Here is a 20,836-nt window from a genome sequence, read left to right on the forward strand (position 1 = left end):
ACACTGAATAAACCTCTAGGTTATCCCAACTCATTTTTACAATATCATTTAAAGTGTTCACTTCTGTACAAACTTCAGTCCACTAATTTTTTAACTTCAAATACAATGCTCTATGGGGATTTTTTGTCTTTCCTGGGAGTACTTCCATTAAGTGAGACATATGCACCTCATATATGTGATGCCTGCATAACAACCGTTATGGAGGCATCACATAAAAGGAGATTATTTGTTATGCAGCTATGCAGGCATCACATAAAAGGAGATTATGCAGGCATCACATAAAAGGAGATTATTTACGCTCAGCAACTGAAATGTTCCTGCATATTTCCTTGTGTTACTACTAATTGTATTGCGGCAGCAAAAAAAAGTTGATTAACACACTCATAATACTCTAATAATATTACTAGCTCTATTGCCTGGCATACTTAGAACCATTTTTTAGTTGGACAATCCCAAGCAATATATCATTGCAATCTAGAGGATCCAGAAAACTAAGGCTAACAGCCAATCTGTCATAAAAAATATTTTAAGATCTTCTGAAATTTCTTTAATTAGTTTAATGTCAAAATGTAGAACTAGCCTTTTACCTCTTTTACTGAGTCTAACTGAATTGCCTGAAAGTGTTTTCTGTGAACAGAAGACCTAGAAATATATTTTTTTTTAATATTAACATTAGATTTGGAAAGAATGGTAGACATGATTGCAGTCTGAGGTTGTATTCCAATATTATACCTTGCTGCCACAGTTGATGCTGCTTCAATAAGCTTATCAGGAGTAAGCTCTATGATTATTTTAGCTATTTTCTTTAATCTAAAAGTGTTTAATAAATATAATTTATTAAAATTTTTCAAATCCATCTAAATTTTGACTATATATTGATATACTACTATCCTGGCTTCCTTGACCTCTATGAATCTCTTTTTGTTTTTGTTTTTCTATAGTTAGTAATCTGAGTTTCTTTTTTTCAGTTCTAACTTGTTTATCCACGCAACAGCCTTGTTCGTCAAGGTTCATGTTTCGGAGTTATAGAGTCAATAGAGGGTTTTAACCTCAATTAATGATCTCCTTTTCTGTAGTGGCCTTCTTGGCCTTGAGGAGGTGAGTTAAAAAAAAAAAAAAAACTCTGTAAGCTGCATCATTTTTTTCCTCAATTAACATTTTCTTTTCCTTCATTTGGCCTTTAAAGAATTCTAGATCATTTTTAACAACTACGTTATTAGTTGCTCTTATTTTCTGCTCAAAATCTATTTTTAAAATATCAAAAAGATTATTTAATTCCAACTTAAATTCTTCTACTAGAATGTTTTGTATTATCTCTAAACTCAAGTGGTTTCCTTTTTAGCATTTTAGTGTATTTTTTAATGAACTTCTTTAATTTGTCTCTAAGTAAATTATACGAACAAACTATTTTATCGATAACAATTATAATAAAGTTAACAAAAAACAAGTACAAACTGAATAAATATTCATTATTTTAAAGCTAACTGATTACCTTACTTAAGCTCCCTTCTGAATATAACCTCTGAAGCCTGCTTTGATCCATACAGAAATAACTTTGGCAACAACACAATTGATCCCAAAATGATTAACACAAACTCCTTCAAAACACACAGATTTGAATCCAAAACATTTTTGTGGACACAAAAAAATTTTGTTAAACTTTGACGGCCTGAATCTGTAGATTCAGAGTTTAATAGGTAATATCTCCCCACATTTCCTACAGAAAGCAGTTGGTTTGTTGACAATTTTTTTATAGAACAATTAAGATAAACAGTTCTTTTCTAGGGTTAATAGAACATTTGTATTTTGCTCTTTTGCACCTTGCTTTATTTTTCATGTTAAAAGCAAATAAAAATTGATATTGTGAACACTTGAGCACTTTTGAATTAAAAAAATTTAACAAGTAAATCTATTACAGAACTTTATAGACATTCATAAGCTTATTAAATAAATCTTTCGGTATGATTTTAAAAACAAGGCTATTTTTATAACATTTATTACAAAAGCGAAAGTAATAAAAACACATAAAAAATTGTTATATCCAAATTTTCACATGCATCTTGCAATGGTCAACTAGGTGAACCATATCATATGGGTACTTTCTTTTTCTACAGACCAAACCACAAACATTTGAGGATATAGACTTTTTTTTCAATATATATATATATATATATATATATATATATATATATATATATATATATATATATATATATATATATATATATATATATTTACACATACAATATTGGATAAAAGTGCGTATAACATACTCCCTTGTCAATAAGATATAAGAGTATACACTTGTACTCTTGATTTTTAATTCTTAACACTTTTTTTTTAAGTTGTATTTTCAATCTTAATGTATGCAGCTTTATTCACAAAAAATACTAATGAAACAAAAAGAATATAAATTCGAGTAACATTACAAGTAGCCATATTTAATCAGCAAACTCAGAGGATTTGGGAAAAAATTCCTCTAGAATAGTCTGAGCAAACTCAGACTATTCTTGAGGAATTACCACTATTTCTCATTCTACTGCTCAATTATTAACTAACTATTTAGCGCTGACTTTTTACAATTGTCAGTGGTTGTATTCAATTGAATGACAACAAAAAATAACAATCAACTTTAAATAATGTGTGACATTTATGTTCGAATAACATACATTTGAATGCTCAGTGATTAAAAAGTAAGCAAGCAAATACAGTGGCAGACTTTAATTGATTATAATCACTTATTAACTAGTTACACACACACACACACACACACACACACACACACACACACACACACACACACACACACACACACACACATATACACACATATACATACACGACTGCACACACAACCACACACACACATCTACACACACACCAGAGTTGCCAGGGTTTTTTTTCAGCAGTAAGCCAAAAATAAATAAAACCTTTGATTCGGGAATGTTAAAGTCTTTACAACAAATCTTTTGGCTCATTAAATAATATTTTATGTAAATGACTGCATGCAACACTTGGTTTGACATTCTGTTTCTCTGTTTGCTTTTCACATAGTTGACCTGCGAAAAGACTCTCTCAACAAAACAGTTAGAAACAGGAACACATTGACAAGCAAGGCAGTATTCAGAAATGTTGTGAAATGTCATGATGTCCAAAAAGTTCCACAAAACTCTGAATTAAAAATAATGAATTCTGGATAGCTTTAAGTCCCTTAAAGCTATTCAGAATTCAGCAGTATTTTTAGGAATTTCTTTTTCTTTAAAAATACCAGACTCAGTCCATTCAACAATACTGACTTTTCTGTATTGGTTTTCAATTTCTTGATTTTTTGCACCCATTAGGCGAGGAAAAGGTTGCTTTGAAAATGGAACCTTTTCAACGTTTATTAGTTTATATATATAATCAAATAAAAGTTTTTATATTTGTATAAAAAAAAATTATATATATACATATTTAAAAAAAAAAAAATGCCTGTTAGCAGGGTTGCCATCTGTTTTTTTTCAAGCCAGATTTCTCAAATCTGGTTTTTTTTTTAGGTTTTGCTTGAATTTTTTTTCCTGGTTTATTTTCGAAAACCTGGTTTAAATCTGGTTTTCTTTTAAAGCATTATTTTGATTTATAAAAATTTTATTCCTTGCAATTATTTAAAAGAAAACTTTAAAAAGCATTTAAAGAAGTATACATTTCATTTAACAATGAGTACACTATGGTGCATTTTACTAATTTTACCAAACTTAAGAAAAAGAAGCCAACACGCAATTCAATATTTCAAAGTTCGCGTGTACTATTTTATTTTTATTAAACATTGCTGTTGCATTTTGAAGCACGCTTCTTCTCAATTTAAAATAAGTTTAAAATTACATTTTCTTTTATTTCCAAATGCTATTGTATCATTTTTTTAACCTTATAATTGCATCTTGAATCACATGAATGGACAGTTAAATCATTAATAACACTGACTCTCTTTTGTTTTTCCTTTATGAAATAATTTTTTTTAAACTTTGTCAAACAAAATTAACAAAATAAAAAACATTATTAAGATGCACATTAATGATGAAGTGGAAATTCTTTTTTTCTAAAAAAAAGTCTTGGTATAATGAAAAATGTTCAAAACATAGAAAGCAAAATGTTTCAAACATTCAACTAAATTAAATTTGATTGAAGATTAAGAGAGAATAAAAGAATATTTTCTATATATAAAAAGTTTTTTTGAAGTTTAGGCTTTAAACATTTTTGCTTCACATAATAAAACCTTTGTTAGGATTGACAAAAACAACACATCTTTAATTTAATTAATAAATTAATTAATTTACTTTTAAATAAATCGTTTTCTATTAGACATTTTTTAATAGTCAGACATTAACATGTTTTTTCTAACAAAAAAATTTTAACATGAAAAAAAAAAATACAAATATTTACACGGGACTAATGGTTATCATAGTGGACAACCCAAATGAGAAATAAAAACTGTTTCTGTCAGTGACAGGAAAAAATCCAAAGGGTACACCGCTATATATATATAGTGGTGTACCCTCTGGTTTATATATATATATATATATATATATATATATATATATATATATATATATATATATATATATATATATATATATATATATATATATATATGTAGATATATATATGTAGATATGTATATATATATATATATATTATATATATATATATATATATATATATATATGTATATATGATATATATGTTATATATATATATATGATATATTTATATAAATATGATACACATGTGTGTGTGTGTATATATATATATATATATATATATATATATATATATATATATATATATATATATATATATATATATATATATATATGTATATATGATATATATGTTATATATATATATATATATGATATATTTATATAAATATGATATACATGTGTGTGTGTATATATATATATATATATATATATATATATATATATATATATATATATATATATATATAAAATCTAATCCTAATCTGACTTTAATATATATATTTTTTTTTTAATGTTAAAAACTCATTTTGTTGTTGTTTTTCTTATTAAAAATTCTTTGTTTGCCTAATTTGGAGAGAAATTCAAAAGGGTTAAAATTTAAAATATTTTGTTTGTACTTAAATTGACAAAAAGTGCATGAATTAGTGGAATTCAAATGCATGTTTTGAAAAATTGCAGTAAAATATAGCATTGTCAATAGCAGCAAGGCAGATAACTGTATCAAAAGAGTAGTTTCAACACATCCTAAAATTTTAAAATATTTCATGTTTTATATAGCTCTTGATATTTAGCATATTTCCTGATATTATATGTTGTTCAAAAAACTGAAGAATTTAAATGAAATAAAAAAACTTTAGCTGCAGTTTTTAAAGTTTGCAGATCAGCAAAGCTGATAACCTATAGTATATAGAGAATAAAGGTGTTTAGTGAATGTTAGATCTTTACAATGAAATTACACATGAGAACGAAATTCAAAATAATAGGAAGAAAAGTTGGATGGTAAAGATTAGAAAGGAGGCAACAACACACTTGAGCGTGGGTCATATCAAGGAATAAAAAGACTCGACCAAATTTGCCATTATCATGATCCATGTATAACGCCACAACAGCAATATAAAAAAAAATTGGTGTGGATCAGGGTGCCCATTGGTTTTTATTACTCTCAAAGAAGTTCTCAAAGAGTTTGGTTCTGCTCTATACATAAGATTAGTACAATTGTGCATCACAAATTATAAAAAAAAAAATAATAATAAAAATAATGCAGTACTAATACACAATCTTTTATTAATAAAGTTTCTTTAATTTAATACTACTAGCTGTTTACTATCATGACCATGGGTTTAAAAGAATGTTAATGAGAAACCTTCTGGGTACTTTAAATTAAGTTCACACATAAATTTTATAGAATGAATGAAAAAAGTTAAAGAAAATATTTATTTTAATAAAGGATGACAACTTTAATATCACTTCTTTATCCATCTCTAAATCTTGTAAAATTGAACTTTTTTCATCAAATATGTAAACAACTATTTTTTATTTGTTACAGAGAGAAACTTTAAAGTAAAAAAAAAAAAAAATAATAAAAAGTAAACAAAAGAAAATTAAAACTTTGCTTGTAAAAATTCTTTTATATAAAAAACTTTGAAATAAATTTTATTATAGTACTTTAAACTAAACTTCTTTCTTACTGAATTATTCCATGCAGAGTTTTGAATAAGATAATTATGTTTCCTCATTGAATTCATTCCAATAAATTTATCAGACACTCCACATCTTGGATTTAAAATATATCTTCTTGTTTCTGGATTAATTTCCCCAGTTACTTCTAAGCCAAGATCACTATTGTTAAAGTTTTAATTTCATTATTTGAAAAAAAAAAAAAAAATTAAAGCAGAGGAAAACAAAAAAAAAAACAAAAAAAAACTTTTGATATATATATATATATATAGGTAATAAATTTATTTTTTTCCCCTTTCTTTGATGTTTGTTTTGCTTTCAGTCTTTCGATAAAATCCTTAAAACTATCTCTTATAAAATCTGTGTCCTGTGCATATTTAACATTTGTTTAACTGTCAATTTTGCTATAATCAATGGTGCTTTCAAATGGTGCAAATTTCAGCTTTATTTATAGATAAGATTGGTGTTTCTTATTATAAAACAAATTAATTACAAATGTTACACAATTTAAAACATTTCTTGCTTCCAAGTTTTAAGTGTTTTTTCCTGATCATTTAATCAGAAGTTTAGACTTTGTGCACAGGATACTGATATTTTCAAAATTTAATATTTTTAAAGAAAAAATACAATTTTTTAGTTTATCAACTTTTACCTACTTTTTTTATTCAAAATTATTTTATAACACAAAATTATTAAACAAAATGTGTAAAACTATAACTATTTCTGAAAATGCGGTTGTAGGTGAGAATGCACTTAATGCCTCAACCCCAAATTGTTCACGAGACTATTAATGTAAATAATACTAAAATGTAAATAATATTTTAATATAAATGTCTGTAAGCATCATATATAGACCTTAGAGATTACCTAAGCTAATGAGGCAATTAGCCAGTTTTGTAAATAGATAATTAAAAAAGTTTAAAAAAACCTATAATATCTCTCTGGGGAAATATTATATGGTATATATGATCATGTAAAGTTTATAATAAAGTAGTGTTTAGTATAATATCAATTAGCGTTAAATCAAAATATATAATGCTAAAAAATTCAAGCATTATTATTGAGTTTTAATATGCCCTCACTTTCTAACAAACATTTGGTAGCACAGGGTAGTTTCAAGTAATTGAATATGATGATAAACAATAGTGAAAGTGAATTGGATGACATACATTATAATCGGATGGATCAACTTAAATGAGCTAAAACAAAGACAAAAGCAACACTTACAAGAACGAGAAGAACGCTGATAGAATTACTTAATTCCGACCTTAAAAGGCCAAATGAGGTTTGCGAATGTTGGGAAAAGATTGACGAAGCACAATTGGCTGCAACGAAAGCAATGGATGAACTTTCAAATGAGTATTGGAAGAAGAATGAATTTGAAATGGTGACAAAAGTCACAAAAGAAATTGAAGCAATAGAGTCTACATGGAAGCAGACAAAATGACTCATGAATATCTTTACTTGCAAAAAGATGATGCATTAAGCATTGTCACGATAGGAGATGGCAGTGAACATAAACAAAAAACTTGAACTGGTCTGTCAAAAAATGAAATTAAAAAATGGCATTGAACAAGGTGATGGTTGTTATGGGCAACATGGTGTGGAAAATATGGAAATGGGATTAATGCGTTGTGGATTAATGGATAATTGATTGATGGATGATGGAATATATAAAGTTTATGGAGCAAAATTGGCTAATGAAATCGGATAATTTAAAAAATGACCAACTGGATGCACAAGTTAAACGGCATGCTGAAATCTCTGAAGTTAAGAAGAGCTATCAAACACGCCCTGTTGGAACTGGTTGGTGAGGAGAATCAACAAAAAGAACGAAGTACAATGAAAAAGGTGACGACTTTTAATCTATGAATAACACCTTGAGTAGGAAAAAAGAAATTAAACAAGACTTATGGAGGCACTTATCTAGAGTGTCGATTCCTGTCTTTTAGGAGATAAAACACAATACAAAAATTGGAAAACGTTGTTTGAAGCATGTATTGATAGAGCTCCAGCTACACCTAAATACAAACTGTTGCAACTACGCCAGTATCTATCAGGAGAAGCTTTGAAAATTGTTGAAAGTTTAGGGTATTCAAAAGCTGCATACGAAGCTGCAAAAGATTGACTCAAAAGGAAATATGGTGGAAAATGACAACAAATAGCCTTGTATTTGGAGAGAGTAGAAAATTTCAGCCCAGTAAAACTTAACAACCCAAGTGGTCTTAAAAATTTTGCTGATATGTTGGACATAGCAGTCATAAATTTAAAAGAGTTGGGAAAATTTGATGAGTTAGCAGATGGCTCACTATATATTAAACTTATAAAGAAGTTACTAAAAACAATGCTAAGTATATTTTTACGATGGTTATTTGAAAAGCAAAAAAGTGCTGGAGTGGAATCATTGCAATAATGGGTTATTCAAGAAGCGGAATTTTATACGGTTGCCCAGGAAATCCTATGTGGTCTGGAAGAACCAAGGTATAATCAAGAAAAACCACTTAAAGGCTTCAAAGAGAAACAAAGAACTTACTTTAGAGAAAAGACGATGTAACAAAAATGTGCAAGATTTGTGATAATAAACACGCAGTTTGAATTACAAGGAGTAATGAAAGAAATTAAGGTTAATGTACTCAATGGTAGAGTAGACAGCTTTCAAACAATGCCTATCGGAATCCAGTTGGAAAGCATTGACGGCAAATTGAAAAAGAAGATAAATGCATTAACAGTTGACAGAGTTACAAGTAACATGCAAGTAGTGGATTTGAATAAACTTAAAAAATATTGGAGTCACCTAAGAACTATACCATTTTGCAGATTGGGACAGTGGCCAAGATATTCTTATTGGATTAGAAAATGCAGAACTTCATTCGTCAAAAACAGAAGTTAAAGGACGCAATGGTAATCCAATAGCCTGACTCAACCCACTGGGATGGACATGCATTGGGGCGCTTGGACGTACACAAAATTATTATACTTGCTACACCAGAACTTGAGCACAAACATTTCTGAAATTGAAAAAAATTAATGAAATCTAAAAACATTTTGGGAAATCAAAAATGTTCATCCATCATCAGATAAGTAAGCTAGAACTGTTGAAGATAAAATGGCCCTAAACCAAGTACAAAATTCGATAATTTATGTGGATAGACGATATCAAATTGGCATTCTTTGGAAAGAGGATCCAAAACCATTACCAAACAACTATAAAATGAAATTGATTAATAAGTATGGAAAAGAACACCGGAGGTGGTGGAAATTTACAAAGTAACAATACTTAAAAAAAGGTGATATCAAAAAAAGTAATCACAAATGAAAGCAAAAATCAATGGATTCTTCCACACTTCAGTGTCATAAAATTTGAAAAGGAGACCACAAAAGTCAGAATCATTTTAGACGCTGCTGCAAAATGCCAAGGTGTTTCGCTGAATGACATTATCCATCAAGGACCAAAACTGCAATGAGATATCTGTGTTGCGCTGTTACATTTCCAAAGAAATGCAGTTGCTTTGCTGGGTGATATCGTAGAAATGTACTTGCAAATTGAGCTGAATCCAAAAGATTGAAGATATCACAGATTTCTTTGGCGGGATCTAAAAGAGAATAAACAGCCGGAGTTATTTGAGTTTACAAGAGTTGTATTTGGCATCAATTCCAGCCCTTTTCAAGTACAGTTTGTTATACAAAAACATGCAGAGAAATATAAAAATAAGTTTCCATTTGCTGCAGAGACTGTTGACAAGTCCACATATATGGACGACAGTATGGATTCAGTTGAAACTGAAGAAAAAGCTGTTGAACTGTATAGCCAACTTACACAACTGTGGAAAAGCTGAAATGACTGCAAGAAAGTGGATTTCCAATTCAAAGAAAGTAATGGAATACATTCCTTTAGAATCAAGAGCAGCAAAAAAAGATATAAAAATAAAAAACTTACCTATGGTTAAAACATTGGGCATATATTGGGAAGCAGCCAAAGATATGTTTACAATTAATTACACTCTACCAGACTGCTGTTAAAATACATCTCAAAACTCTTTGATCCACTTGGATTTTTATCTCCTATTGTTATTCGAGTAAAAATAATATTTCAAGAACTATGAACTTCAGAGAAGATTGGGATGAAATGCTACCAGAAAAAATAAAGCAAAAGTCACATGGTTTAGCGAACTAAAAAACATACACCAGTGCAAAATACCACTTTGTTTATGTTTTTAAAACACTCCTAAAATTATTTATTCAATCCTTCACATATTGTCGGCGCTTCTCAAAATGCTATTGGAACAATTTGTTACTTAGTTCATTGTCATGAAATTGGTGGAATGTCAAATTACTTTGTTTCATCAAAAACTCATGTTGCTCCATTGATTTTCCCACAAAGACCTTGGTATTTGTGAGCTGTATAATGGCCATATCAACTAATATACCTCATATGGTGTATCTCATATGATATATTATTCTTCTACATAAGCTTACCTCATATAGTGTATCTGGAAAAGTATTTGAGATTATCAAATCACTTCTTTCTAACTGCAGTATAAAAATCATCCTGGAAGGCAAACACTCTTTTTAATTCTAGTAACTGCTGGGGTACCTCAAGGTTCTATCTTTGGCCCTGTATTATTTCTTATCTACATTAATGATCTTCCTGACAACCTTACATTTAAAGTGGCTTCATTTACAAATGACTTGACTCAGAGAGCCAATCAACGAATTTGATCTTCTGTAACAGACTGGGGCTTGCATGGATCATGAATTTTAACTCCATCAAAACTTAGTCTTTTGTCAACTGTTTCCTAGCTCTTTAAATTTATTCTTTGCTTTCTAGTAATTCCCAATTTAATAGTGGTTGCTTGCAGCCTTTTAAGGAGTAAATAAAATAAAAAAAAAAAGTTCTGCTTGGTTTTTTGTTTGTATATAGTTTTGTTTTTATAGTATTAGTACTTTTTCATATTTTTGAACATTTCCTGTTTTGTTGTATAAACAAACTTTAACATCTCAACAAACAAATTTGTGATCATAAAATATTTAATTTTTGCATTAATTTTCATTAGACATAAATTATTATTACTTGCTTAAAATAGATTTCTATAATCAATTATTATTTATTTGGTTTTTGTGTATTTAATGGCAACCATTCACTCTACATTTTTGTCTTCTTCTACTTGTGGTACTTGAATATTGCATTTTCTCAAATTGTGTGTAAATCAAATGCAACAAAAATAGTAACAGGTGATGCAGAAGTTATTGGACAAATCTGAATTTAATTATTTGAGCATAATTTGTTTTTGTGGTTTTATGTGTAGGCATAAATGTTCTATAAAATATAAACTTTATTATTTGAAACATAACTATTTAAAATGAAATTAAATGCAGCGAATCAAAATGTATTTTGTAAATAATCCTCATATTAAAAAAAATAGAAATCATGAATCATTTTGAAAAGGAAAGATTTGCTTAAAGTACAATATATGATAACCTAAAAAGACTTGAAACTGGTCAATCTTTTTCTGATAGAAAGCACCCTAATCGTCAAACATCCTGGACTAGAGAAAAGAAAGCCAAATTAATGAGACTTGTCAACAATAGAAAAGGGGTCAGTCAGAGAAAAATAGGTTTTAAATTCAGTGTAAATCAATCGACAATTGGTTGTCAATTAAAAAAAAAGAATATTAAATATAGAAAACATGAAAAGACTCCAAAATACACTATAGAAGCAGGAAACTAGTTAACCAACTCTATAACACAAAATTGCTTCTGGACATTGGTGATGAAATATACTTTTGTTTTGCAGGGGACAACATGCCTGGAAATTTTGGATACTACATAGACAACAAAGAATCATGCCCAGAAAGTGTTCATTTTATAGGAAAAGAGAAAATTCAAAAAAAATTATAAATGTGGATAGCCATATCTGACCATGGTATGTGCAAGCCATTGTTTCGCACTTCCAAGACTGTAGCAATTAATTCATCTATCTATATTGATGAATAGGGATGGCTCTTTCACTTACTTTTTTTTACTTACAAGAGTGAGATAATTTTTATCAAAAAGTAAATTACATAAGTAATTTTAAGTGTTTAATGTAAATTTACATTTCCATATAGGTAATTAATTTTTTTAAAACGACTTTTACTTTATACTTTATGTAAGTTCTTTTACTTTCAAAAGTAAGTTATGTAAAAGAAGATTACATCAAAAAGTAATTTATTTTTACATGTAAAAGTAAGTCACATGAAAAAGCTGTTTACTTTTACATTTAAAAGTTAATTACTTTTGAAAATTACATTACATAATATAAAAGTTCCATTTACCTATAAAAGTAACTAATTAAAAAGAATAAAAAAATAAAAAACTTGCATATGAAAGTAAATTACGTAAAAGTAATTTGCTACTAAATGTAAATTAAATTTACAAATAAAACAATATTTTTCAAGTAGGAATTTTTTATTTTAAAAGTAATAACAAATCTTTATTAAAAATAAATTATACAAATTTAAATTTAAATTATATAAGCTCACATTTCGTATAATTTGTAAAGCAAATTAAAAGTAATTTATATAAAGTAAGTAAGTAGATTTACTTAAACTTTACAATAACTTTGGCAGGATCTTGTACAGCAGTAATGCAAAAAAGTAAAGTCTAGAATTCAGACAAAGCTGAAACATGGCAGTAAGAAGGCGCATATACCCATGGGAGACTCAGAAAGGGAAGACTATTTGAAAGGCATAATTGGCATAATTGTTAGTTCTTTCTACAGGTTTTTTGCATAAAAGTTTTTATTAATGAAAAATTAAACCAGTACTGGATTATGGGGGCTACAACCCCATCTCCCGCAGATTTAGGAGCTCTGATATTATTAAGAGGAATTTGTAAGGTTTTTTCATAATGCGGACTTAAAATTTTGTAAACTTTAAGTCCACGTCATTTGATTACTTATTCATGAAAAAATAGTTAAATTAACTTTTGCTCCAAACTTTTGAATAAGGAACGGAATTTGATTGTCAGACAAACTTATAACTTAATTAAAGATAATATTTTAAATCCCCTTAATAATTGGGGCGGTTGCTCAAAATCTATATGGTCATAATTTTTGAATACTAAGAGATTATTGCATGACATTAGAGACTTGTTAATGAACTTAAATTTAGTTTAAAATGGTAAAAAAAATGTACATATAAATGTTATAAGCTTGCCGCTCTCACGCTAATGGCATGAAAGGGAGGTAAACATTTTAGGGGTTTATAGTTAACAGACTCGCAATACTTTTGAAAAGCTTTACATAAACATGAATATATAAATGTTTGGAGTTTGCTCCATGTTGTTGCATAAAGATAAACTCTCAATCAAAAACCAAAAGCTTGCTATGGGCCTGATTTTAAATATGTAATTGAAATCTGGTTGTTTAAATATTGTGATTTACACTTTTGTTAACTTTTTAACTTTAAATTTTTGAAAATTTAAACTAAAAAAAGTAACAAAAAGTTACTGAAAAAAAGAACTTGATATTTCCAGTGGTGATATTCAGCCGGTATGACCGTACTGGTTGTTGAAATTTTCCGTACCAGTTGATATACAGTTAAATAAATTGATAATATGATATGTATTTTACATTAAATTGTGAATTATATTTTGTGTGTGGTACAAAAGACTAATTTCAATATTTAAATATAACTCACTGTCACTTTTCGTAACTTTTTATATGAATTATATAAACTATTTGAATTAAATTATTAATATGAATTAGATAACTGACCACGCAAAATAATACTTAGTTGCAACAAACCGGCCACATTTTAAAGAATATTCGCAAACACTAAAACCCGTTAAACTACAAACAAACTAATTCTATTGGTTCAAAACATACGCTGACTAAGCAAAAAAAAGTAGGTGATAACGACACTGAACTTCAATCCAAAAACATTTTAAATTTTAAACAAGCAGAACAAGGTAAGGATAATTATGATTACTTGAAAGTGCTAAACATTTGCATATTTCAATAGAGTGGAAATCATGTTCAGTAAAGGCTCACAGATCAAACAAAGAAAATTTACAATCATCAATGAGGAAAAATTGAAAGAACATAATCAATCATCTTCACATAAAAAAGCAGGAGAAATATTAAAATTAGCTGAAAAAATACTATTTTCAAAACTTTCGATGTCGCAAATGAACAGCATTTAAAGAGCACAATAAACATTTTCAATACTATCTATTTCGTTATTAAAAATAATAAACCATTCAGTGATTTTAAAAATTTAATAGATTTACAGAAAAAAAATAATTTAGATTTGGGAGTTTAATTGCATTCAAGATTTATTGTCCCAGTTGTCGCAAAACTCATCTCTACAGAAATAAGAAGAACCATTTTTGACAAAATGATAAATACTGGTTGTAAAATTTCAATTATTATTGATGAAGCTTCAACTATTTCCCACAAAGCCGTTTTAATAATTTATTTGAAATCTGAAATTCAAGATGTCGAAAATAGTGTATCAGTTTTTATTGATCTTGTCAAATTAGAAGGAGCAACATCAATAATAATTTGTGAAACTATAATATCAGTACTCGAAAAACATGGTTTTAATGCAAAATATTTATACAAAAATCTTATCGGATTTTGCTCAGACGGTGCTAGTGTAATGTTAGGAAAAAAGGCTGGAGTATTAGCAAAAATATTAGAAAAACTTCCAAATATTAGCATTTGCCATTGTTTAGCTCATTGCATTCAGTTATCGCTAGATGATGTAACAAAAGAAGTAAAAGAAGTAAATAATTTTAGATATTTTCTTGATAAACTTTATGTTTATTATCATACTTCAAATAAATATCAACGGGAATTAAATAATATATCTGAAGAACTTGAAATTGAAGTACTCAAAATTGGTAGAATATTTGGCCCTCGGTGGGCAGCATGTAGCGCTAGGACCGCTAAAGCAGTTTGGAAATCTTATCAGACCTTGTATATTCACTTTATTTGTAATCAAGAAATTGGAATAGTGTCATATTTGAAAAATGAAAACTTTTTGAGAGACTTAGGTCTAATACTCGACATCTTAGAAGAAATCTCCATAATTTCTACAGCTTTACAAGAAAGAAATGTTTCATTAATAAGAGCAGATAGATTAATAAGACGAACAATAAATGTAATTCAACATTTAAAATTAAACAAAGGAACATATGAAAAGGAAGCAGATGATACAATCTTCTATATATATAAAAGGCAATGTGTGTGTGTGTGTTTGTTTGTTTGTTCTCTATAGAAATCCAAACCGCCGGACCGATCTCGATGAAATTTGGCATGGGGGAAGTCCTCGAGGAGGAGAAGGTTTTTAGCTGGGTTTTGACCCCGTACCCCAACCCCCGGGGTCAAGGGGGCCCAAAAATGGGCCCCCCTGACCCCGGGATCAGAGGGGACCATTTTTTGGGACCATTTTTGTGTACAGATATCAGGTAAGCCAGTTTAAATATTGGCCCGGGCAACGCCGGGTAACTCATGCTAGTTAAAACTAAAAAGTACAATTTTCCATTTGAAATTAACAGGAAAAAATCATCAATTGTACTTTCTAGAGATAAATTTTATGACATCAAGACACTTTTCTTCACAATCGACCATATAACTTTAAATTTAAAAGTGTGCTTTTTTGAACCACCCTACTAAATTCGCTATATTAAATAAATTAAAATAAGTGGTTGTTGTGGTTCTGAAAAGTTATAAATTTTTTTTAAGTTAATTACTTTTACTTTTTTAACTTTTAGTTTTTAATTTTTTTTTTTTTTTTAAATTAATCTTGATGTTATTTAAATCAGTTATTTAAAAGTTATTTTTAAAAGACTGTCTGGTTTATTGTTCTTGCTTTGAAAATCGCTCTGCATTTTGAAATTTTATTCTAAGTTTTGTAATTTGGCTTCTTTTATTCAGCGTGGTTGTTGTTAAAAACCAATCTAACCAAAATGAAAGTTATTTCTCGAAATGACTAACTGGAATAATTGTTGTCTAGAATTGACTAATTGAAATTAGTTCATTCCAGACATTAATAGCTATTAATAAGTAAACGAAAAAAAAAAATTTCATTTCTGTTAGAGTGGTTTTTGCAGCCAGGGTCATCCCGAACAGAGGGTGTAGGGGGTATCCCCTCCCCCAAGCTGTTATATATGCATTTGAGTTAGCACATTTATACATTTAGCATTTCAGTTGGCAAGTTTTAAAGTATAGTTGGCAAATGTCAAATATTGAGGACGTTATAATGTCTCTAGTTGGCAAAAAACACATATGACACTCCCCCCACCCCCACCTGATGAGAAACCTCTTTGAAATGGCCCTGACAATGATCACATTGAATAAGAGAAGCGAAAAGCAGCAGCGACCAATTGAAAAATATTGGGGACATTTGGCACAGAAGGTTTACAAGGGAGATTGGCAAGCTTCAACAGAGCAAGTTTTGATTGATCAAATTAAATTAAAACTACAAGAAATCGGTTTAAATTTTTTACAGTCACTTATGAAAGGCATCAGAGCAAAATTGAGATTAATTGCAGATGGTGGCATTTTTTCATTTTAAAAATAACTTATTTTTATTAAAAGATGATTTCTTTATTAAAAAAAAATATAATAATAGTTTTTTTTTCATTTATAAATAAGTTATTGATGCTTTTTTTTTTAAACATCTTTGCTTCCAACAAGGCTCAAGCAACCACTAATTAGAGCAAGATAACGATTGACAGACGACTTAATTGCAAATTATATGCATTAGAAAAGCAAGATGAAGGAAGCAAATTCCAAAGAACTGATGTTCAAGGAAAAAAACTAGGCGAATAAGAGTTTTAGGAGCACTTAGGAACAGTCACAAAAAAAAGGATGAGACTTAATTGAATGGCGAGTAACACGAATGAATTTTAGTAAATGGCACAAGAGACGCTAGCTCTTTAGAGCAGTGCCCATTATAGTATTTGTAGAAAAGAGAAGCAACATTATGACGATGTGATAATGGTTAAGGGCTGGCTGCAAGAGCAGGTCCAACTATGTTTAAAATGCGTTTTTGCACCATGTCTAAAAAAAAAAAAGGCCATCATTAGAAGATCCGCCCCAGATATGACAACAGTATTCCATACAAGGCCGGATTTGAGATTTATAGAGATAGAGAATAGAATCCGGAGTAAGAAAGTGTCAAGCTCGATAAAAAGATGCAACCTTAGCAGATGCTAATTTTTAAACAGATTTGATATACGGTTTTCAAGAAAGATTGGAAGTAAGAGTGAATCCTAGAATAAGAAGAGTAGATGACTCATCGAGTACATTACTGTTCATAAATATAGGAAGATTTAAATTATTGTGATAAGGATTGGCTGAAAAAAATTGAGTTTTATCTGAATTAAAGAATGAGAATTATCTGAATTGAGAATTATCTGAACTATTTTGTCCAATATCTTATGCATCACCCGTTAATATTTAAGTGGATTTAATTATTAGATTTGAGAATTCAATTGTATTTTGACGCCATTTCTACAATAACAACAAAACAACGCTTGATTTCGGCATCATCAAGGATTGTTTACTGTTATCAGATAGATTAAAAGTGTTGATAGTACCCTTTCAAAAACTTTGACTTGAATCTTCAACAACTTTTACAATTTAAAAAAAAAAGTCTAATAGAAAAAGATGATTGCTTGCACTGACTACAAGTTGAATAATTTGATAATATATAATTTAAATATATAATTAAAAAAATATCTATGATAAACATGGTAAATGTTCAATCAACTGAATTTAGCATTTATAAAGTTGATCAAGATAAATTAATAAAGTCACTCATAAAGATAGATTAACAAAGTGATTTAATAAAACAATTGATGAGTTAAAAAATTGAACCAAAAGACTAGATGTTTTAGAAAAAGCTTAAATTACACCTTTTACCTCTGTATCGTGGGCTAGCGCCATTAATAAAAGTATGACATATATCTAAAAGATCAACCAAACAGCCATAAATTTAAAATGTAAAGTTATTAAAAGAGTATTTACTCTTGCAGTATTTACTTTCTATCGGAAAAAGTTTTGTACAGATTTGTTTATACTAGCAAAGTAAATCAAAATACAAAAAGTCAAAATGTCTGTTTATTAGGGTAGATCATCATTGCATTTTTTTGTTCAAATTACTTTGGATAGCAAATAAATGTTGCTCTAACATCTAAATATCATTAAAATAAAGAACTAAAATTATTTTTTCCTTTTTTTGCCGCAGTCTAAGTGAAAATAAGCTATTTTTGATATTACAATATACAATATATAAAAGTTTTTGCTCTACAAAAAATGCAATAATTTTGTTTTTTTCTGCTCAAACTTTTTAGATTGCTTTAAAACTCAAAATTTTATGTAATAGCACAATTACATTAGCACTAGAAGAATTTCTTATTAGCAATACAAGTTTTTTTAAATGTCATTTTATATTTACTTTTTATTGTACTTATTCGAAGAAGTTCTATGAAAGTGTTTATTGATCAATTAATCCTACATATTCCAATTATTTTTTGAAGCAAAGTGTGGAATATACTTTTTAGAAGTTTTGCTCTAATGTATCCATCTCTTCTCATTTCATTTCTGATACAGATACCGCTGTTTTTGTAACCAATTGAAAATATCTTTCTAAATTTTGAGAATGGCATGGAAAATCAGTTTTTGCACATTTTGTATTGCATTTTCAATGAAATCATTACTTAACTCTTTTAACATAGGTGGTGAGGTCCTTAGGTGTTCCTCCCGATATACAAGACTAAAGTAACCAACTGCATCAAAATTTAGAAGGAGAATTTTGAATTTTCTTACTTCTGTAGAATTTAAAACTGTGCATGGTCTTGCGAATTTAATTCTTTTAGCTGCTAGTTCTCTTATTTGTTTTCGTTCATCCATCAACATTGATATAAAAATAATTTCTGAGTCATCATAATATGCATTTATTTGAATGCATTTATCAACTATAAGTTGATCACTTTCAGAAAGGAAGCGAGATAATTGAATTAGGTGCCGCAAGTGTTTTGCCCCTATGTAACATTGAGGCTCCAGTTTTATAAAAACCACACCGGTGCATAACCTTGAAGAATGTAACCAGTAAGTATTACAAGCTCGGTAAAAGGAGGAGTTCTTGCAACATAAAAACGAAGGATTCGATTTGCTGTTGTCAGCCATCGAGAATAAACAAATGGGCCTGCCTTTTTTTTTTTTCAGACTTTCTTTCACCTTACCTATTTCTATTGACTTGCACATGTTATAAAGATACTGTTGATCTTTGCTAATATTATTTGTCAATCTCATGTAGAACGTCCCAATGTTGCCACTAAATGCAGTAGGACCTGAAGTGGTGCCATCTAATTGTGATACTAAATTTCTCAATGGGAGTTCATTAAAATGGAACATACACTCTAACCATCGAACTGGATATCCCAAATGCAGTTCCAGCAATCTTATTACACCGTTGTTCACACCAGTATTTACATTAGCTCCATCAGAGCCAATAGCTATCACATTATCAAGTGATATTTTGTTTTCATCAAAAATATCTATAACAGCATTCTTGATATTTGTTGATGATGCACTTGATGGAGAAATATGACTAAGAAAAATCGAAAGAGGTTCTTCAATCAATGTGATATGTTCCTGAGTAATTATGTCTTTACTGCAAGTTGTTAATGCACAAAGAGTTTATCTTTTCTCCTATCAAAAAAAATTAATTTTGGGCCTATTGAACACATAGCTAACTTTGCTTTGTGTGATAATTTAGTTCTAACCACTTGTCTCTGACGCCTTAACTCGATTTGTTCTATGATGTCATGTTTTTTTATAAATAAATATAAATTTAGTTTTATTCAATTTGCAAAACAAAATTCTAAAAATAGATTTAAATTCAATAAATCATATACAAAAGTCCATTTATTTGATATATATGTGGATATTGGTAATCTATATAATATTAATAATACAACAGTCTTTACATACTAATAGTATACTAATCTTTATACACTTATAAATATTAAAGTTTCCAACAATTTTTTTTTTAAATAAATAAATAACAATAATTTTAAAAAGTGTTAATTAGAATCACTACAATTTATATAGTAATAAATAGTAAATTAATATGTAAATTAAAATGATAAGAAAAGCCTAAAAATGCCAAAAATAAATAAATAATAATAATTTTAAAAAGAGCTAGTTTGAATCACTGAATAGATGATTAGTTTATAATTTAATGATGATTAGTTTATAATTTAATACTGGTTTATAAATCCAGACATTATTAATTCGACATTATTCAATTTTTTCCAAAATTTTATTTCGGAAAAAATTGAAAAAATTATGATCAAATACCAATACCTAAATACCAATAAAAAGCCTAAAAATGCACAATATAAGTCCTGCAACAGAAAAAGAATGCCAAAAAAAACTTGATTACTGTTCTATTTTTGTTTTATCATCTAATGGTAACAATTTATTACAATTTAAAATAAAATTTAATAATTTTAGAACAAAAATTACTAAGTAATTTAATAACAATAAAAAAAGCCTAAAAATGCTCAAGTATGGTAAAATAAGGTCTTTTAGAAACAAATGAAGATAAAAAAAAAGTGAGTTTTTTTTTTCCCATTTAACT

General features: G+C 28.4%; 1 protein-coding gene across 4 annotated transcripts in view; it reads right to left on the reverse strand.

Moving 5' to 3' along the window:
* Window positions 1-20,836, reverse strand: part of LOC101241586 (matrix metalloproteinase-19) — a 119,921-nt gene that overhangs the window by 47,755 nt on the left and 51,330 nt on the right. For all 4 annotated transcript variants that reach the window (XM_065791446.1, XM_065791447.1, XM_065791448.1 and 1 more), the window contains one exon: window positions 6,209-6,359. In XM_065791446.1, coding sequence (XP_065647518.1) covers window positions 6,209-6,359 — 151 coding nt within the window. The remainder of the gene's footprint in view (window positions 1-6,208; window positions 6,360-20,836) is intronic.

Source organism: Hydra vulgaris, chromosome 02 (assembly GCF_038396675.1).
Source record: "Hydra vulgaris chromosome 02, alternate assembly HydraT2T_AEP".
Lineage (NCBI taxonomy): Eukaryota > Metazoa > Cnidaria > Hydrozoa > Anthoathecata > Hydridae > Hydra > Hydra vulgaris.